The sequence below is a fragment of the Phyllostomus hastatus genome, unplaced genomic scaffold (assembly GCF_019186645.2).
Source record: "Phyllostomus hastatus isolate PE091 unplaced genomic scaffold, TTU_PhHast_1.1 phas_scaffold_397, whole genome shotgun sequence".
NCBI lineage: Eukaryota > Metazoa > Chordata > Mammalia > Chiroptera > Phyllostomidae > Phyllostomus > Phyllostomus hastatus.
In genome coordinates this window covers 4,694,575-4,715,241 of record NW_025334029.1, presented here as the reverse complement: position 1 = coordinate 4,715,241, position 20,667 = coordinate 4,694,575, and the positions used below count along the sequence as shown (strand labels likewise).

The 20,667-nt window shown below is 48.5% G+C and overlaps 1 protein-coding gene across 1 annotated transcript in view; it reads right to left on the bottom strand.

The window, feature by feature from the left end:
* The window catches only part of MAMLD1 (mastermind like domain containing 1), a 141,359-nt gene extending 126,739 nt beyond the window's left edge, over positions 1-14,620 (bottom strand). Inside the window, exon 1 of the mRNA XM_045820507.1 lies at positions 14,394-14,620. Coding sequence (XP_045676463.1) covers positions 14,394-14,396 — 3 coding nt within the window. The 5' untranslated portion in view covers positions 14,397-14,620. The remainder of the gene's footprint in view (positions 1-14,393) is intronic.
* Positions 14,621-20,667: the final 6,047 nt, after the last annotated feature.

Genomic DNA, 20,667 nt, shown 5'->3' with positions numbered 1-20,667 from the left:
CCTGCAAGGCAGAAAAACTGAGAACTGGAGAACTTCTTTCAGGTAGAACCATTTTGCGGAATGATGGAAGGATGAACAGATAGGCAGACACATATAGATACATGAAGAATTGAGATGTAAAAGGCTACCTACAGTAAAGGAATTTATGGAAATTAATGGTGATTAGCAATAGTTATTATTTTAAATAATTTCAGCCCAGTAAGCAAAGAAAGCATCCTATAAAGTACAGAGATCCACTAAAATGAGAACTTTTGAAAAATATTTTATTTATTTTTAGAGAGAGGAAAGGAGGGAGAAAGAGAGGGAGAGAAACATGAGATTCACACATGTCCCAACTCGGGGCCTGTCCTACAACCCAGGCATGTGCCTTGACTGGGAATCAAACCTTCAACCTTTCAGTTTGCAGGCCGGCACTCAATCCAATAAGCCACACCAGCTAGGGCAGAACATTTAACTTTAAGAGTCTAGTTATGTGCCATCCTAAATGGTAGCCATGAGGCACATGTGGCTGTGGAAAATTTGCAATGTGGCTAATATGAATTGAGGTGTGCTGTAAGTGTAAACTACATAGAATGCGAAGACTTGGTATGATAACAAGAATGTATACCATCTCAGTAATTTAATTTTTAGGTTGACTACATGTTGAAATACTAATATTTTAGTATTAGTGTTTAGTATTTACATTTTTAGATAGATTGGGTTAAGTAAAATTATTTAATTACTTTCACTTGCTTCTTTTTAAATGTAGCTACTAGAAAATTTAAAATTATATGTGTGGCTTGGATCTGTGTCTTGTATTATACTGGGTTGGCAAAAAAAATTATATGGTTTTTTTCTGCAAAATAAAAGCCACATATTTTATTCTCATCAATACCTTGATTGATTTGGATATTTTGAGTATGTCAACTATCTCCCGGGTGGTATAATGTTGATTGTTCTCAATTAATGTCGTGATTTGATCACTGTCAACTTTAACTGGTCTACCCGACTGTGGAGCATCATCCAGCAAGAAATCTCCAGCAAGAAAATTCACAAAACACTTCTGACATGTTTCATCAGCCACAGCACCTTCTCTGTACACTGCACAAATCTTGGCATTTCAGTTGTGTTTTACCTTTCTTGAAACAATAAAGCATCATCTGCCAAAAATGTTGCATGTTTTCTTCTATCTTCACTATTAAAATGGCTACACCAAAATTCACCAATTTTGATGTTTTTTTAAATATCTTTTTTTAAATTTTACTTATTTATTTTTAGAGAGGGAAGGGAGGGAGATAGAGAGAGAGAGAGAAACATCAATGTGCGGTTGCTGGGGGTCATGGCCTGCAACCCAGGTATGTACCCTGACTGGGAATCGAACCTGCGACACTTTGGTTTGCAGCCCATGCTCAATCCACTGAGCTACACCAGCCAGGGCTTCAATTTTGATGTTTTTTAATGCAAACTCATGTGACAGCTGTCACAATACAACATAACAAAATTGTTTCAAATGAAGTTAAAGACAACTACACGCTACTAGTGCCATATTACCGGAAAAAAGCAAACGAACTTTTTGGCCAATCCAATATTTCTATTGGATAGCACTGGCCTGGTTGATACATGGTTTTGTAAATTTTTGCTCAAATCTCACTTTCTTGGCAAGGTCCCTGCTGGCCACCTTATTTAAAAGTGCATCCTTCCATGGCATTCTCCAATTCCCTTCCTTGATCTAGTTTGCTTCAAGGCACTTGTCACCTCGGACATGCTATATTATACTATATTTTTTACTTATTAATCTTGTTTTTTGTTGTTCTCCTCCACTAGACTACCTTTCATGAGGGATTTTTTGGCCTATTTTGTTCATTCTTATATCATCACCCAGACACATTAATTTGTAGAATTTCTTTACTTTGGGTATTCAGTAGCTTTTTGCATCTTAACTCTCATGTATCTGCCTGTCCCATCCATCCATCCATCCATCCATCCATCCAACCATCCATCTATCCATTCATCCAACCATCTATCCATCCATCCTTCCACAATGCCTTGCACATAATAGAAACACAAAATATTTTTGTATAATCGCTTTTTCAAAATGACTTTTACCAGTTCCTGACCAGCACTCAAGTTCTAATTTTGTATTGCTTTGGGTTCTTTTCATACTGACCCCTGACCTGTCTAAATGGCAGAGGAGAGGCAGCCCAATGGGCCCCATCACTTGCAAGAGTTCACTAGAGAGAAAGGTCTTGGGCACTGCCCTCCCCCCATTTTTGCCTTGATTTCAAGCCCATAACTCTTAACAAAGCTGAATGAGGGGGAGGGAATACACATAGATACATTTTTCCAAAAAACAGCCAGTCATCAGGAACTAAGTGCTAGTAAATTTCACTTTTCTTGGACAATCACTGAATTTTACTTCTAGAAAGTATTTAAAGGTCATATACTCCACAGGTCAAATCACAGCCTCCAAATATAACAATCCATCCTAATAAGAGCAAATTCTCAGAGAGCCCTCTAACCCTTGGCCAGCCCCTTCATTGTCCTGATAATAACTGTGTGGCCCAGAGGGGTAAGGGACTTAGCCAAGGTCACACAGTGAGGCAGCAGAGTTGGGCGTGGCAGCCAGACTGCCTCCCTCCCAGTCATTGGTCCTGTTCCAAGCCTGAGGAGGGGTGGCTGGGCATAGATAAGAGATTGTTGTGTTGGGGGGAAAAAAAAACAGTTCCAAATCTGGGGCTGTTTTGGAATAAGAAGGACAGATTTTGTAAGCACTCATTAGCTACAAGTGAACAACACGTGTCTGTGATTTAAACATAAACAAAAACATAAGCAAACATGGCAAGTACTGTGGGTACAAACAGTTGAGAAACTAAGTTTTTTTTTAGACCAGACAAACTGTTACTCATTACAAAAATAAGGGTGGGGTGGTTTAGGTTATTTGTGCATAATGACAATAAGAAGAATACGTGAAGTCAAACCTAAAACAGTCAATATGTTCAAATTAAAATAATTCCAAATAAAAAGCCCCCAAGAATTACCTCCCATTATTTAAGAAAATCTGCTTTATTTTAAATTAGGCACTGGTACGAGTCCAACAAAATTAAATATCTGCATTAACTGAGAACAACTCTTGGCTGTTGGGGGTAGAAATAAGAGGGAAATTTCCTTTTTGATAAGCTATTTCATAGCTAGAAATAAAAAATCTCTCAGCCTGATACTCTGCTGACTGCAGGCTCAAAAACTGGACATCTGGATTCTTCTCCTGTAAGGGTATGTGGACTGTGGGTAGGGAAACAGTCCACAGTGGGTTGGGAGTGGGAACATCTGACTCCTGGACTATCTCAGCTCCCAGCAGCTTGCAGGGGAATCCAGCCCAACTATGGTCACGTGTAAAAACTGGATCTCTAAGAGAACATCCCCTTTCCCATTCTTTGGTCCTACATAAATACATATCAAATCTTTTGGTCTTTCCCCAGACTTCTAGCACTGTCCTCGACTATATAACAGTCATAGCCCCCATCTACCAAACTAAAATGAAACCCTCATAGCTTTATGTCTCTTAATAATTCCAAAATATAACAAATTATGATTTATTCTTTTCAAATATTTTAAGTAACTTAGAGTTTAATTTGCAACTCCGAGAATCATGACACATCAAAGCTGGAGGCACCCTCAGATTCTCCTAGTCAACTCCTTCACTGTACCGATGGGGAAACTGAGGCTCACAGCTGGACCTGGAGCATATGTCAGCTGACTCTCCAGATGGACATTCTTCTTACTATTGCACTAGGGACCCCTTGCAGACTCAGAAAGCTGGTCCCAAACAATGATTCTTCCAAAGAGCAAATGCCAACTGCCACTTCCCAATTTGCAGAGCACTATCAGTTTGGATGATTACATGAGCATGCCGAAAATTGCCGGGTGGCATCTACTTTCAAGTGACTGGCAGGATTTCTCCCTTTCCAGAGGAATAATGAAGCTTAAGGCCCAGACACTCCAGCAAATGATGGGAAACAGCGCCACTCTGTTTAGTGACCCAGTACTAAACGCTCCTTTTTAACATGATCTCCACTTAACCAACCCTCAAAAATCTGACTGGTTTAACACAAAAAAGAGGGGACCTTTCAATCTACTTGCCAGCCAGTTCAAAGCAAAACAACATTCCTTTCTTTATAAAGGAAAGGAAAAGCCCAAGTTCCTAGAAACATTCTTTTCCAAAAAACATTCCTAACTTAGGGCAGAGGAGGCAGAGGGGGCTTGCTCTACAAACATGTAGCTGATTTGATTCGGAAACTGCACAGCAGCAGGCTTAGCATGGCTAGGATCATCCTCTGAGTATTCAAAGAACTTTCCACCAAACCTGCTCTTTATTGTCTCAAGCTGACTTTGAAAACCTGAGCATTCATTAGGACCAAATTAATCTGAAGACAGGTTATGTTTTTAAAGTAAGTGAAAAGACATCATTTTCAGGAGCCAGAGAACCTGGAGGGAGCACAGGGCAAATGACATGTCTTTATGCTCATTTGTATTCTTGCATAGGTGGCCTCTGACTTGTTATGTGACATTGGAAAAGCACAGTCCCCTCTCAGGGCCTCAATTTCCTTATCTACGAGTTGCCAGCTTTCCTGGCTTGACCATGAAGTCTTTCCACATTGCCAGGTTCGGTTGTGGGCAGTGGAGAAGGGCTATTTGAATTGAGTCCAGTGAGCCTCTTCCCTCCCAGGATGACTTCCCACCAAACAAAGTGCTTGTAAGGCTGCTCCTAAGGCTTTTCTCTGAAGAGAACTCCTCCCTCCCTCCCTTAGGACAGAACAGGGGACAGATCCTGGGGCAGGTCTACTACCCAGTTTTCATAAAGAGCTGACTAAACCTTTTCACTAATTTGGGACAGATTCAAGGATCCACTTTTACCTCCTGATTGCAGGTGTGACAGTACTGGAATGTGGAAAACCAAACCATTTGCTTTCTCAGATCCCATTTGCTAACTCCTGTGGCAGGCCAACACAGGAGTTAGCTGGGGCACTGGGCCAGATACATACACCCCAGCTCCACTCAAGAGCCGGAGGTCTGAGCAAGCAGGGCCCCTAATGAGTTGCAACCTCCAGAACTGCCTGGATCTCAGACATTCTGCGTGCCCAAGGAAGTCCCTTTCGAGCTAGAGACTCTTTTATGATAGTTTGCCTAGGTGTAACTTACACAATGTCAAAGGAAGGGACAAATGGGCTTGTTACGTCAAAAGAGACCTGCTTTCTGTTGGTTAAATTTCTCAGGCCAAATAGGAAAGCAAAATGAAGAGTGACCAGTGACACCACAGGGAGAAACCCAAGAGGGTTCCTGAGTCTGGTGTGTGCAAGACGGTCTCACCAACACTGGTTCATTTGAATCTCTTCTGATGCTGTTAAACTGGGCAGTGGCTAGCATTCTCACATTCCCATCTGACAAATGAGGACTCTGCAGCTCAGGTAGCTTTAGGAACTTGCCTAAAATACCACAGCTGGTTAATGTCCTGTGCCGAAGGCAAAACTCATGTTCATTCACCACATCATGGTATTTCTATGCCCATGTGGTGACCAGAGATGACCGCACAACCTGGCAGACTAAGGCACCATGTTGATGCATTCTTAACCTGTGTCAAAGGATCCCCAAGGGAACCATGAATGGACTTCCAGAAGGGTCTATGAGCCCCTGAAATTAGATGCAACACTGCATATACTTGTGCAGTGGTATAAAATGATGACCACAGCTTTCATCAGATTTAAAAATAAGTCCATGATCCACAAAAGGCAAAGAGCTTACCTGCTTCAAAGAAATGGGAATCTTTTTTTCTAGGGTGAGCTTCCCTGAGGTGAGCTCAGGAGAGTCTTGGCAGCCAGGTACTGCTGGGCAGTCTACAGGCATGGTACCACTTGGTGGTGACTAAGAGAGCCTACCTAACCCTTGAACACCACCTACCTGTGCCCTAAAGAGTGGATGCTCTCCAAGGCATGGTGGCCCTTGCCTCCCATAACTTCAGTTAGAGGTTCCAGATTTTCCTGAAGTCACACTAAGTCACAGAGGGCTGAGGACAGCACCTTTCCAGGGAAGGGGGATGGGCAGGTCTAGGATCCAGAAACAACAAGGTGGGGAGACTGAACCTGAACTTGGTTTCCTTAGGATTTTGCAAAAGGCAAAACCAAAGGCATGACTGCGAAGGCCAAATAGCCTATTCCCAAATGCGTGGGGAACAAGGGTTTAGGTCCTAGCCCTTTCTATCTGGGTACCACCTTTCAAAAAAGATGTGTTGAGGATAAGAGAGATAATGTCAGCTTCTAGTTCTCAAATCCCAAAGCAAAATGTACGGTAAAAGGTGAAGTGCCTCTCTTTCTTGGGAGGAAATGAAGAGCAATCATGTTTGTCTGACACTGAGATAGGGATGTGTGTGCGTGAGTGTAAATGTCTGGCTGTCCACAACTGCCAAGGCAAGGATATAAAGTCCTACGACTGGCTAAGATAGTTGTCACCCTTATTCTACAAGTCTACGTCCATGAACTATGAAATAGAAGCAAACCATGCTGTAAAGGACTCCTGCCCAGGATCTGAGAAGCCAGACTTCCCAGCCACCCTAGAGTGGGGAGTAGGCCTATGGCTCCCACGACCAGTGCTGCTGTTGGGGGAGGTGGGAATCAAAACAGATTTGTAGGCCTGCCAAGTGGCCATCTCTCTAGGGTGGTTGGCACAGGGGAGAAGAGGGAGAGAAGCCTCCTTGGAGAAGCCCAGGACATTTAATCTTACAATTTCATTGTTGCCATGCTCTGAACATGTTCTACCTCGGGGGCAGGCACTTGAGGCTTCAAATTGGAATGGCCTCACCTCTGCTGCGGGAGGAGAACTCACCACCTGTCTGCCCCTCTTAGCAGGCAGGAAGGGGTCCCAGGTTGCCTCACTACAAAGGTCATTAGTCACACTCCGAAGCCAACATACAGGACACGAGCCATGTGCAGGGAGCACCGGCTGCCCAGTGGGATTAGTGCAGTGACACTCTTTCATGTTATCAGGGCTCATTTTGAGGGCTGTGGCTGTGACTAACACAATAATGCTCTTTACCCCATCACTGGGGAATCACTAGAAACAACCAGATTGTTCACTTTAATTTGAATGTCAGCACAATTATTTTAACATCAAGTATGTCAGATTTGACTTTATATCCCCCAAATTAATTTTAAAGCAGTGGCTAAATGAAATGGCATACTTCTTTAAGCTTTTTTACATGTTCATGTAGCAAACTGAGGAGAAAATGTAGTAATTAGAGGCTAAATTAATCCTTGACAGACAAGCAGCTTAGAAACACTGTGCTGTCCTCCCTAAACCTAGTGTAATGCATGCCAGTCTTTCAGAATTAGACACGCAAAGCATGTGACATTGGCGACTGCATTGAGACTACTGTCCCACTTAAAATTCCACGGTCAGTGTTAGAACTACCCGAGGCAGATATTAACACAGATCTCATTAGGAATAAAACTCAAACAATCAGCTACTGCCAAAGGAGCCCACCCAGGCCAGCCCTACAAGGGGCTAGTTGCCCAACTCTCCGTCAGCAACTTGAAAATAGAACAAAACAACCTTTTCTGTGGCACCCAATGCCTGAGCCCCAGACTGATTCTTAACTTATAATCTTCCATGATCTTCCGTGAGTTCTAGACTTGGAGTTCTGATTCCAGTGTGCCCCTCTGTCTCCCAACAATGCTAACCACAGCACACAGACACAGAGCAGCTTATATTACACTAGTTAGTAATGATGGTTTTCCTCTGTTCACCACATTCCTGTCACCACTTTGCTTTTCCTCAGCCTGAGTGCAAAGCTGGCACTCCAGACCCAAGTACTTGACTGAGAGCTAGAAACCAGAGTTCTAATTTAAGATCCCTCTACTGTGTCCCCTCCTCAAGGAAGTCAGGCCCCCATCACTGGGCCTCATTTTCTTCTTCTGTAAAATCACAGTGCTTTACTCTTCCAGCTTGGAAATTCTCCATCTTTCAGCATCTGAAACTATGGGGCAACTATGTGCAGGACTGAGGTGATCTAGCTAATGGGATCCCCAAAAGGAAGGCAGAGCTGGATCCTCTCCTCCTTCTCTCTTTCTCTTTCTTTGTCACTGAGCCCTTAAAGAAGCTGGAGTTACTAGTTTTAAGTTCAAACACTGGACAAAATTCAAACATATTATTTATTCATGGGGCAAGGGTGGCGCTCAGGACAAGTGGACAAAGGACTTGAGATGTCCCAAAGCATTCAAGCTGACTATTTTTGTGCTGCCTTTAGTGCCCTAAGGCCCACAGTTCCTCTCCAAAAATGGAGGTCACAAGCTGGGGCCACCAGGCCCTTTGGACACAGATGCCATTCACTAGTTCAGACCCTGTGGCCCAGTTGCCTCTTCTAGAATCATCAGAATGTGTCTTGATAGCTTAGTGTCCGGATGCTCCCACAGGTGGAGTAAAGGGGCGGGGAACACAATGGCCAGTAGGCTAGGGCCCCTTCTAGCATGATGGAATAATGATTGGCCCCATCCTCCTTCAGGCTTTGTGGAACAACTCTCAGCCTTAAGAAAACGTCATTTCCCAAAGCCCACTTAGTGGTTTTTTACTGCATAGATCTAGCAAGCAGCAGAGTACCCCGAGAGGGGGAAGATAGCTGGGTCCCTCCCCTTCCAGGAAATGGGGCGCATTGAGGCTGTACCCTGGACTCTTCAGAAAGGGGCAACTGCTGCTCCAGGACCAGAAGGCAACCAGGGCAGTACTGGACGGCATGGCGGGGCTCCTCCTCTAGGATAGGGAAGACTCCACTATTACGTAGGTCAGCGGGGAGGGAGAAGTCTGAAGGTGGGGTTCCAGGACAGTTCTCGAAGACTTTGCAAAGGGCTTTTTCCTTATGGTGCTCTTGGACCTATCTCTGGAAACCTTTACTCCTATAGCTTGGTGCCCACAGCCAGTGAGGCCTTACAGAGGCAGGGGAGATCTTTGTAGGTTGTGACTTATCTGATTGCTTTGGAAATTATGAAGATGTCAGATCTTAGGAAGGGACTTGAGGCACAAAGTATATAGGGGAAACTGTAAACAGGAAGAAAAAAATAATGAGGTCTGGGAGGGAGGAAACCCAAGTCTTTTGCTTCCATCCCCTCCCCTTGCAGCAAATACTCTTGAGGCTTCCAAAGTCCAGGATTGGTCATTTGAGAGCAGGACCCCATGGGACTCTGCTATTCTGCCTGCCCCTCCCAACAGGGTCCCTGAATAACTGCCATCAGGCTACAGCTCTGTGAGCTCACTCTTCTCTTCTAAATAACAACAGCAGTGATGACAAAACCAGTAGTATGCACTGCAATTAAACCCATCGGTTTCGCGCAGATTTATAAAGTTTCCCTCTTGAAAGTTTGGAAGATGTTTAAGGACTCAATGCCTAAAAAACCAGACTGCTTCCAGCTGAGCTTTGCAAGGCTTCAATCCTGCCATACAGTTGACTTGTCTGCCTAGGATGCTTCTCAGTGGAGTTATAAGAGGTATGACAGGAATTGGGTTTTTGTGCTGATCTATAGTAACCGGCCTGTTCCTCCCTCATTTATCTCCTACCCCAGCCACATCTGGGTTGGTCTATTCACACTCTCAGCATTGTATCTGCTCCAACAAACACTCAGCCTTTTCTGCTTCAATAAGGAGATTTTTTAGTTACATCCATTATATGCGTATCAACATTTATGGCAGTAAGATAATTGCCAAAGAGCTCAGAGGATAAAAGGTCCTTCTTCATAATGTCTACCCCTCCTCCAATTTGTTTTAAAAAATCAATATTAACATCAAGCAGGACAGTGGCATATTCCTTCATGATTGCTGCACCCTCAAAGTTGGAAGTGTGATTAAAAAAAAAAAACCTCAGCTGGACTAGGAAAAAAGGAAAAGGTTCAACAGTGAATTCATAGCCTATACTCTCATGCAGCTCGTGTTTGTAGAGAGAAAGGCTTTTTGTCCTTGAAACCTTTGCTAAACAACTGCAAATCAGCAAATCTACTCTATATGAGATGAGTTGTTTGGAAACATGCCAGTCCAATTTCAAAGAGTTTGGATTGCGTTATCTTCAAAGCAACCAAACAATAAGGAAGCCTGACATCAATAAAGGCCCTGAGATCACCTGACTAGGGGTACTGGACAAGAAGCCCTCCGGATTGCCTCTCAACCTCCCCCATCCATGATGTGTGAGTTAGAAGTTCACACTGGCATAAGACACAAAGAGAGGGAACACTTCCTACTTGTATATTGTTTTGCTTGGTCTTCAGCCATTTTTTTATACCTCACTCTTCTGTTTGCCCCTCAAAATCTCAGCCTCATTTTAAAAAACATCTAGCTGTTCTCCCCAATAGTTATTCGCTTTCCTGGAAAAATGACTATGTCATTCACAAATCACAGTTAGAGCTGGAAGGGACTCAGACTTCAAGGTTATGAAAGGGAGATGCAGAAACAAGGGGGCAAGTGGACGTTGCCTGAGGTCACTCTGCTAATTAGTCAGGAAAGTGTTCTAGAACACAAGTTTCTCAGCTCCTAAGTTAATTATCTCTCCAATAAACCACTACAGAAAAAAATCAGAATCTTAAAAAAAAAGTTTACCATGGATAAGAAGCCCTTTGGAAGAAGAGTAGTCAAACTACTGTGTGAAAGAACCACCTGTCTAAGATCAGTTTCTGCCCATTTTATAAGCCTAAGCAGTGACCTCACTGCTTAGTTTCTTAAAGATGATCTACTAACAGGTGCATTTTAAGCCTGTAGGTGATCAGCTTAAAGAGGGGGGGTTGTGATATTAAATGTGCTGGCCATGCTTGAAAAATACCCTTAGTGAATAGGAATGACAACAGTAAATCCCTTACCTTAAGATGTAATGAATGTATAGCCCCCACCTCCACCCCAGCAATAGGTTATTTCCTGGTAGACTTTAAACATTCAATGACATTCCTGTTTCAACCCACATATCTGTGTCATTGTCAGCATCAGTGGCAGGAAAACAGACCTAGTCACCCTTTGCTAATGATTTCCTAACATGGAATTTCCTTCTATCTTCTCAAACTTTTCTTCTTCCAATGCCAAACTGTTTTCCCCCCTCTCAAACACAATGTACTGAAGGAAAACTGAAAATGGTCACAGCCAGAAGAGGATGATTTTTAAGGAGATCTTATAAGAAAGAGCTGCAGGTCTCTGTGACATATTTAAGTTGGGAAAGGACTGCTAATTTTTCAAAAGCCAGTGGGAACAAAATAGAGCTTTCCTCCCTGGCATCTGGGAATCCTTTTTCCTGCCCCTCTTTTCCCAGGTTCCACTGTAAGCAACACTATGACTTCAGTGTTGAAGGAAACACTCACACATTGGAGGCACATGTGAAGAGAGGCCAAGGTAGCCCCCAGAGCAAGGGACAGGCATTGGAGAACCACCAAAGCACAAAGCCATATTGGAGCCCATCACATTTCTCCTCTGGAGAATATTCTATTTAATATTCATACTAGTCATCAAGAGAAAAGAGGGCTATTACTCTAAGGGAAGAAGCTGATTAGATGCTCTGGCTGGCAGAAAACAGCTGGTCTGTCCGGCAGGTTCAAGGCCATTTCAGCTTCCCTCTTATGGAGGCACCATATGTTCCATCTCGCACATCAGCAGCTTTATTTTCCAATGATCTTGCTCCAGAAGGGAAGCACAAAGGGGAAAGGAGAAGGTAGAACTTGTGGTTTACCCTTGGAGCACTTTGTGGTTTTAGATACAGTTGGAATGTGTATGTTGGGGGAAGGGGGGAGTTAATGCTTCACCTCCATTCCAAAGACCAGAGAAAAAATGCCCGACCAACACTTACGAATAATCTCCAGGGAGGGGGAGGGGAGTGTTGTAGGGAAAAGATACAAAAAGGCACAAATAACATGTCACCATGAGATTAAATGGGAAGAGAGGGAGGAGGCTGCAGCGACAAGATATCCTCAGGAATCTGAATCTCCCGAATCTCCCTTAGCTCCGGGACCCACCAGTCGAGTTTGGGCTCCGCCCACTTCTCCTTAATTGTCAGTTTTTCTTATTGCCAGTATCTTCTTTCCCAACAAAGTGTAGGAGGAAAGAAGCGGACCCGCTTTGGAGACTAAGGACCGGGCAAGCCAACAGGCTGGCAAAAGGTTACTTCTTACGTTATGTTAAACATTTCGCAATGCAAGTCCGGGGTCCCGCAGGTTTGTGGGGTAAGACAAGTGCCCAGCGCCTGGTGCATTCAGAGGCTGCAGGGAGGTGCATTCTCATCCCCAATGCCTGTCGCCCAGGCTGCAGGAGCTAGGATGTGGGGGTTCTGATTCCCTTCCTGCCTCCAAACAAAGGGGTCCCACTGAGCATTGGAATTATTGTGGGGGCGGGCGGGGGTGGCGGCAGGAGAGTAAGGGAAGAAGTGATGCGTGTAACCGCGGGGTGGTGAGAGCCTCAGTGTAGCTACCTGGGTTTCAGATATTGTCTTCACACTGCCAGGCGGGACAGCTGCCCTGAGCCCGGGAGGAGAGGGGCAAGGGCTGAAAAGCGAAACCGAGAGGGCGCCCCCTCTGCCAGCGCCACAGTGTCGAGCCGCATCTACCCAGCCTGCGGAGCCGTGTACCGCCCCTCGCCTCTGCAACTGCCTGCTAGCTGTCTGTCCTCTGAGCCATCCGGACCGGACCGCCAGGGCCCAGGGTGTCCACCGCTGACAGGTTGGGAGCCCAATAGGCACCATGAGTCGGGGGAACGCCTTCTGGGGCTCCGGCGGAGGGGTGTTGGAAGTACAGCTCCTTCTCCTATCGCTTACAAATGCTCTCCAGTGCCCAGCCACTCCAAGCCACTGGGAGGTAGCTGCTCCCGCCCTCTGCCTCTGAGTCCCTTTCCCCTTCCCTGTTTCCAGCCTCCTGGGAAACAAAGGGGCTTTTTAGAAAGCGGCTGGTTGGCCAAAGAGACAGCAGGGGGTGGGAAGGAGAGAGATCTCTATAAAGACAAGGAAAAACGAGCAGAGGTAGGGTGGAAGAAGAAAGTGCACCTCGGGAGCCCCAAGTAGCGGCGGTGTCTGGGAAGCCCCTGCGGGTGTGCTGCTGATCCCTCCGGACCCGTGGGCACACCGGCAGCGACCCGTGCCTGCCAAGGGCTGGGCTGCCCCGTTCTGGTGCTGCACATTGGCTCACAGCAGCCCAAGCACAGGATTGTCCGGGCTGCGGGCCGTAGCCTGTGGGAGCGGCTCAATCCCCGCGGGGATTTCCCCCAGGAGACCCGGGCCCTCTTCCCATCCAACTCTTTCGCAATTATTCAGACTAGCGGAGACGTTGCGTTTTTGTTCCAGAGCGGCCGCCAGCCTGTCGTACGCTCGGCTGGCTCGCCCTCACATCGTCCCAGAGCCTCAGTCGGCTACTCGCAAATGGCTCGTTCGCTATACTCCGGCCATCCACACGCACACACACCCACGGTCGGGGTGTCCCGTTGGACTGCGCCCTTCTGTAGGAGCGCTGGGGACAAAACACCTGCCCGAGGTGCGATTGTGTGCTCAGGTTCCGAAGACTTGAGGGCAGTTTTCTGGCAGGCTAATCTAATTAGTGTCTGCTCAGCCCACATTTAATCATGTATCAAAATTAGACAGTATGGCCAGCTTTCCAAGTGGCTTCGGACACGCTGCATCGGGTCGGAGCCTGCCCAAGCCAACTGGCCAAAAGTATTTGGCGGTGCTCCGTGGGGGCTTCCCAACCGCCCTTGCCGGCGCCGGGGCCGAGCTCTGCCTCCGCTCTGAGGCCTGGGAACTCGCCGTTAGCTCGGGCAGGAGCCCAGTCGGGGCTACCTCGAGCTTCTAGCTCAGGTCGGGGCTGCTCTCCAGGGGAGGATGTGGCAGGAGAGCCAGCCCAAGGCAGCGGGCTCGGTGCGCTCATACTCCACACTCCCACTCTCCGCGGCCGAAAACAGTCTTGGGGTGGGATGGAGGAATCCTGCACCTCGAGCCCACTGCCGACTGTCCCAGGCTCAGGGAGCTGGTAGTCAAAGGCAGCGTCGTCCGAGCAAGCGGCCCATGGGGCGCATGGACAGACTAGGAGCCTGCAGGTCGCCCAGCTCGGCCAGGAGAGCCCCTCTGCCTTCCCTCCTGAGTACTTGGCTGGCCCCGACTGATTCCAGGTTACCGGTGGGCGCGGAGGAGCAGGAAGAGGCCTCAGTCCTGGGCGATGCGAGCTGAGCTTAGCTTGGCACGGCCCGGCTTATTTGAGAGGGGGGCGGTAGGGCTCTGTGCCAGGTGGGCCAAAGGCTTGGAGGAAACTTTGGGGTCCCCGGATCGCAGCACCCCTGGGCCCAGGCTCCTCGGCGATGGGGGTCACTAGTGGGGTACCAGTGCACCCCGGAGCCCCCAGCAGTCGCACCTCCTGGGCCCGACTCAGCCTTACCATGCTGCAGAGCTCCCGAGGCGGCGAAGGGGGCAATGCCCCGGGGGCGGGTGGCCGTCTGCGCTGGCTGCCTGGCCTCCGGAGCCCGCTGAGTGGCCCGGCCCGTTTGCAGACCACCCTCTAGGTAGCGGCCGGTGCCTCGCGCCCGCCCGCAGTTGGCAGTTTCAACTCACAGCCAAGTTCATACTGGCGGCGCTGCGGTGGCGGCCTTAATCTGCTAGCTCCATTCCCACCGCCTGGCTCCGCGCGCTGCGCCCGGAAGGTGGAGTTTCGGGGGTTTAAGTTACTGATAGGCATTTCTCACTGCTGTGTCACTCGGGGAGGAGGAGACACGCACGCCGCACACTCACACACCCTACACACGCGGCAAGGAGCGGCTATGGCCTTAAAGGGGAAGCTGCATTGCCCTGCCCGCGACCCCTCTGTCTCTGGGCCCCCAAACACTGAGTTTTCAGGCCCGAATGGGGCCAGGGGCAGCGGAATCGCGGCAGCTGCCCAAAGGTCTTCTCGGGCCCTCCTGTATCTTTCTAAAAGGGAAAGAGGCCGAAGGCTGGCTTCGCTGTAGTCGCCTCATTTTCTCCAGTCCACTGGAGCCTCAGCAACTGGGGAGAGACGGGTTGGGAGGAAGGCGCACCGGGACACTTACCTTAGTGGCTCCGAACGTTTTAGGAGGCGGTGAGTGCCCTCCACAGCAGGTGGACTGCCTGGTCCGTGTGCTGAAAGGGAGACGAAAGCGAGGTGACCTAGCGCCTCCGGGCACAAACGGATGGGACTTGCCAGAGGGCCACAGGCGGAGCCCCACGGGCTTGGGAAACCTGCAGGTGGCAGGTAGCCTTCCAGAGAGTGGGTAGAATTAGCGGGTGAGCCTTGAGCGCCCATGACGGACCGAGGGTGAGCTGGAAGTGCGGCAGATCCAATACTCACCAGCCAGGGGGAGAGTGTGCACGAATGACGGGGACTGAGAGACAGAGACCGAGAGAGGCATAGACAGAGACTGAGGAAAAAAGACGGCGATAAGAGTGGAAGAGAGACACCAGGGAAGGGAAGAGGGGGAGAGGGAGATGGCAGATCCCTGGAGGATTCCGGAGCATCACAGGGGCAGTAATCTCGTTGTAAAATAGCCTATTGGATTCCTTCATCCTGTCCTATTCTCTCTCAGCTGAGACCGACATGTGAGCTAGTTACCTGGGAGGGTGCTCACCTTCAATTGGGAGGCGCTGGGTGGGTAGCGACTGTACCACTGTGGACCTTTCCGCAGGCTGGCTCCCACTGGACCGCCCAGTCGACCGGCTGTGACAGCAATGAGGACCAGGGCTTTTAGGTGGTAGTTACTGAACTGCACCCGCCCCTGCTCCCCTAGCGCCTCCTCCCCCTCCTCGCCCTTTCCCCTCCTCCTACGCCCGGCGAGACCCCCCCGCCCACCACAGTAGTCTCCAAGGGGAAGCCGTCTGAGCTCCCCCCGGGGAGTGATCAATCAGGAGCCTTAGCGCGCCAGCCTGTCTCCCGCCTTCTAGCCTGGGGCGGCGAAGCCCCAGCGCTATCTGAGCTGCACTGGCCCTCCCACAGCCTGGAGTTATCCAGGGGCCCACACCTGCGGCTTCCGCAAGACCACAATTTCCCGGTGTACTGCCCCGCAGGCCAGAGCGCCCCGCCCTCAGTCTGGCTAGCTCCAAAGCCTGCGTCTCCCCTCCCCTCCCCTGGGGCTGGCCTGAGCCCCTCTTCCTGAGTCCCCGCACAGTCTGCGTTTCCTAACCTGGACTTCCCTGAACTCTGCCCTCAGGCCGCCACCGCGTCCGGTTCGACAGCAACATTGCTCAGCCCGCAAAGCCCCAAGCCCGCTCCCGGCTCCTGCCAGCACCTGTGAGGAGCGACCTGTCACCACCACATCTGATGGCACTTGTCGGAGCCGCGGGCCCGGCTGCCCACTTGGCCTCTCCTTCCTCCATGCCCATTCCCCGCGGACTTCGCTGGGCCCTCTGAGAACTTAGGGCGATCCAGTCATGGGCTGGGAAGGCGCCCCTCAGCTGGGTGCTACCTTATAAAATTTTCCGAACTTCTGCTGAGCGGCAGCATTCAGGCCCAGCCTCGGGACACCCCACAGCCCAGGACCAGGGCGACCAGGGCCCGCGGGGAGTCAGGGAGGGGGGAGCTGGGTGTGCACAGCTCCAACGGGAAGGAATTCACTTTGGCCAGTTCCAGCCCAGGCTGCTCTGCAAGGGCTTGCGGCCAGCGGCCGGGAGAAGCTATTGCTTTCTGGTGACTGAACTAAGTCCTTACCTTCACTCCAGACAAGACCTCGGTTGGAATATTGGATGGAGTCTTGGCCTCTGGCCTGTCCGGGTCCTGCGGCGGGGGGAGTCATCCTAGAGCCACCATGCACCCCTAGAGCTAGAGATAGCTGTGAAGTGTCTTGAAGTATCCTATTAAACAATGCAGTTGGAACCTGGGATAACTGTGTCTATCACAGAACATTGCAGTGTTTTCAAAAATTAATCCACCCCCACCCCACAACACACTGGTCAAGGAGGTGGAAAATGGTGTTCTACTCCCAGACATCTCCACTCCATCCTCATGTCACTTCCCCTCTGCTTCCCCAGAGGAGTGGGTGATGCTACTCCCCTGCAATATTCTAGGAGCCTGTGACATCACAGGTGTACCTATGCCATATGGCCAACTACCTGCATGGCATCACCACCTAGATGGACACAAGACATCTCAAACTCCACATGACCCAAGAAGAGCTCCTGGTCACCCTCCAAACCTGCTTCTCCCTCGGTCTGCCACCTCAGTTTATGGTGGCTCCATTCTTCAGATTGCCAGGTCAAATGCCCTGGACTCATCCTTGATTCTTACCTTTCCCTCATACCCCACATCCAGAGATGCAAATAATTCTGTTGTTTCCATCTTCAAAATGTATCCACCATCTCAGCTTCTCTCCTCCTTCAAGTTTAGATACTGGGTCCAGTCACTAGCATCTCCCACCTGGTTTACTCCAGTAGCCACTTAACTTGTTCCTCTGTTTCCTACATTCCGCAAAACCCCTCTCCCCGACCTCAGTCTAGTCCCAAATTCTGTGCACCTACACTGGTTGCCAGTCTTATTAGAGTTAAACTGTAGTGCTTCTAGTATCTTAACAGGTCCTGCATGACATGTCCCCTCCCATCTGGATAACATCATCTTCCTTCTTGCCCTCCCTCCCTCCACTCTAGGACTCCTGAATCTTCTTTAATATACCAGGCACCCCTCCTTAAGGCCTTTGACCCACAGTTCCTTCTGCTGCAATGCACTTCCCGAAGTATCCATAGGACTGGTTCCTTCATTTCCTTTCATTTTTACACAAATGTCACCTGGCCACCTTGTGTAACATGTCAAAGACTCACACCCATCCCTGGCACTTCCTTTCCTCTTTCCTGCTTTGTTTTCTCTCCTGAATTTACCACTAGCCATTATCCAGTATATGTTGGGCCCCAGGAGGCCCACACTTTGTGTCCACAGCTGTATTCCCAGCTCTTAGCACAGTGCCTGGCAGGGAGTGTCTGCTTAGCAAATGTTAGTAGGATTCTGTTTTCCTGGAAGTTTCCAGAAACTCTGGGAGCCACAGTATTGTACACAGACACTGGGAGTTGGGCCCATAGCTTTCAATAATTTCATTGCATTTTAAGGAGGTTTATGATGTGAATAAAGGTAAAGCAGGATAGAGATCAGGCAAGGAGCTCTCCGTACCTTTAAACCAGCCTAGAATTATATCACCAAAGATAACTGTGGCCAGATGTGTTGTGGTTCTTTCAGTTGCTGTTGGAAACAGAGGTTCCCTTATAGTTGTCATCTTGGGTATCCCCAAGATTGATGGAGAAATGCGAGAGGAGGCCAGAGACAGAGGTGTGGTGAAGGCTTTCTCCACAGTGAGTGGAGACTCTTTTTGTCACCCAATATGTAGAAGAAGTCTTCAGCTAATAGCACATCTCTCCATTTTCTGAAGTGTACCATATGTTTTATCTGCATGACCCCATGTACCTGAGGAAACATTAATTATTGTCATCTCCATGTTCTACATGAGGAAATGGGAGGCTCAGAGAGGTAAAAGGACATGTCCAGGATCACACAGATTGAGAGTTGCAGACCTGTAAACAACTGGGCTTCAAAGCTTGGACTTCCTTTGCAGTTCTGCGCTCAATCCACTGAGCCACACCAGCTAGGGCTAAAGCTTGGGCTTCCTGCATATTCCATGTGGCCACTCATGTTTAGTATGTGCAGTTCTGGCGAGGAAAGGAATCATGCAGAGGTCTCAGGGGGCTGCCCTTCTCCTGGGGGAATCTCCTGGCCCTGTTTCTGGGAGTCTGCCAAGCAAAGGGTTGGGCTTGATCTATGGGCATGCAGAACCACCCCAAAGTCAGGCCTTTGGTCTGACTTCAGCTTGGAGCTTGAAAACAGCAGTCATCTGTCATTAATAGTTATATTCTTGTGAACATATACTAAGTTTTCCCAAGTTCATATAATGAGAGCTGGCGGCTTATCTGCAGCATCTGGAATTCTGTGTGTGGCCTGCACAGGTCAAGGCCCTTCAAGAACAGGCATGCTGACTGCAGATAGGAAACACACTTCCAATTGTTCTGTTCATGGTTACCCCCTTGCTTCAGAATCTCCTGTGGCTCCCTTTTGCTAATAGCACTCAGTCCCAACCCCTCAGCCTGACATCCAAGGCCCTCCATTGGCAGGTCCCAGCCCCATCAGTTTTATCTCCTGGTACTTTTATATATTCCTCCTGGCCTCCTGCCTGGCTGGACTAGTGATTGAACATCAAATAGTACCTGGTTCTTCCCACCTCCCACCTTTGCTCATTCATTTTTCCTGCATAGAATACCAGCTGAGGGACTAATCCCAAAAGCCTCCTGCTCCATGAAACCTGGCCTGAGTCCCATTGCAGCATTGATACCCCTTGTCCTTGGTTATCCATGGGCCTGTCTGTAATCTCTGACTCTGCAGGACTTTACCCTCAGCTCTTCCTATTCTATTGTTTTACCAGAAACTTTTGGGGTTCACCTGAAGCCTCCCTGATGAACTCATGGCTGATCTGTGACTGGGATGGAGGGGGTTCAGGGTGCCCTCTGGACTGCAGAATTTGAATCCAGAGAGAAGAAATGGGGTGATAAATGTGGCAGTGCTCAGTGTGGAGCCTGGCATCCTGTCCTACACCTTTGCACATGTACAGAGGCTGTTGGCTGTGCCCAACTAAAGGTCATCTATTCTACATGCTCTCCATGACTCCCAGCCACCAACAGTCACACCCCACTCATGTATAGGCCATCCCCCATCCCCAGCCCAGGCTCTAAACTCTAGATTCCAGGAGCATTCACTCAGGACTCATTGCCTCCTCCTCTTCACATAGTCCTGACCCCAGTGGTGACCTGTGTTCTCTGACCCCAGCAGGCTGGAGGCAACAACCAATAAGAACCAGGAGAGATAAATGCCAGTGGGGAGGTCAAGGGTGGTGACTTCCCCATGCAGAGAAAGCACAACTTGATTGGGAGATTAGAGACCTGAGTATATATCCAGGTTCTGTCAACTCCTGGCTGTATAGCCTTCAAACTCTTGGATATCTCACTTGTCAAATGGGAGTCATAGTCGTCCTTCCTTACTGGAGTGTGACTGGGGATACAGTCCCTCAATGAACAGGACCACCCTTGGCAGAGTGCCTGGCCTAGAAGTCATTAGTCATCAGAGAAGAGGCTACTGTTAGGATTATTATGACAAACACCCCCAGAGATAGTAGGCAGGTGTTTCATCTAACAAGATGAAACAGATTAAAACAAAAGCTCAGTCCCCCAATCCCAAACAGAGAAATCTGTTCAGGTCACTAGAGAGGAGTAGGGAGAGGCTATAGGAGTTTGCTGAGGAAATGGTAAGCAATCTAGGATGGGATTGGCTGAAAAGCTGAATGCCTGCAGAGCACATGAAATTATGGGTGAGAAGACTAGAAATCAAAGAAACACTCTTAGGCTCTCTGGCCCTCGAGCTCTCTTCCTCAAGGATGCCTGGATGATCTTGCTGCAGTTGCTTGTGTTTCCCAATGGACGGTATTTTGGATGGCAAGAAAAGTTTATTCTTTGGGTGTCCTGGAGGGAACAGGTCCTGAGGCAGAAACCTGCCATTTTTCCAAAATTGTGTAGCTTTTGTATCTTATGTTGTTTAGTTTATAAACTAACCCTGTAGAAATAAGATAATTAAAACTAACGGAATGCTAGCAAAAGTGAGGTGTTAAAGAGTTTAGCCTTAA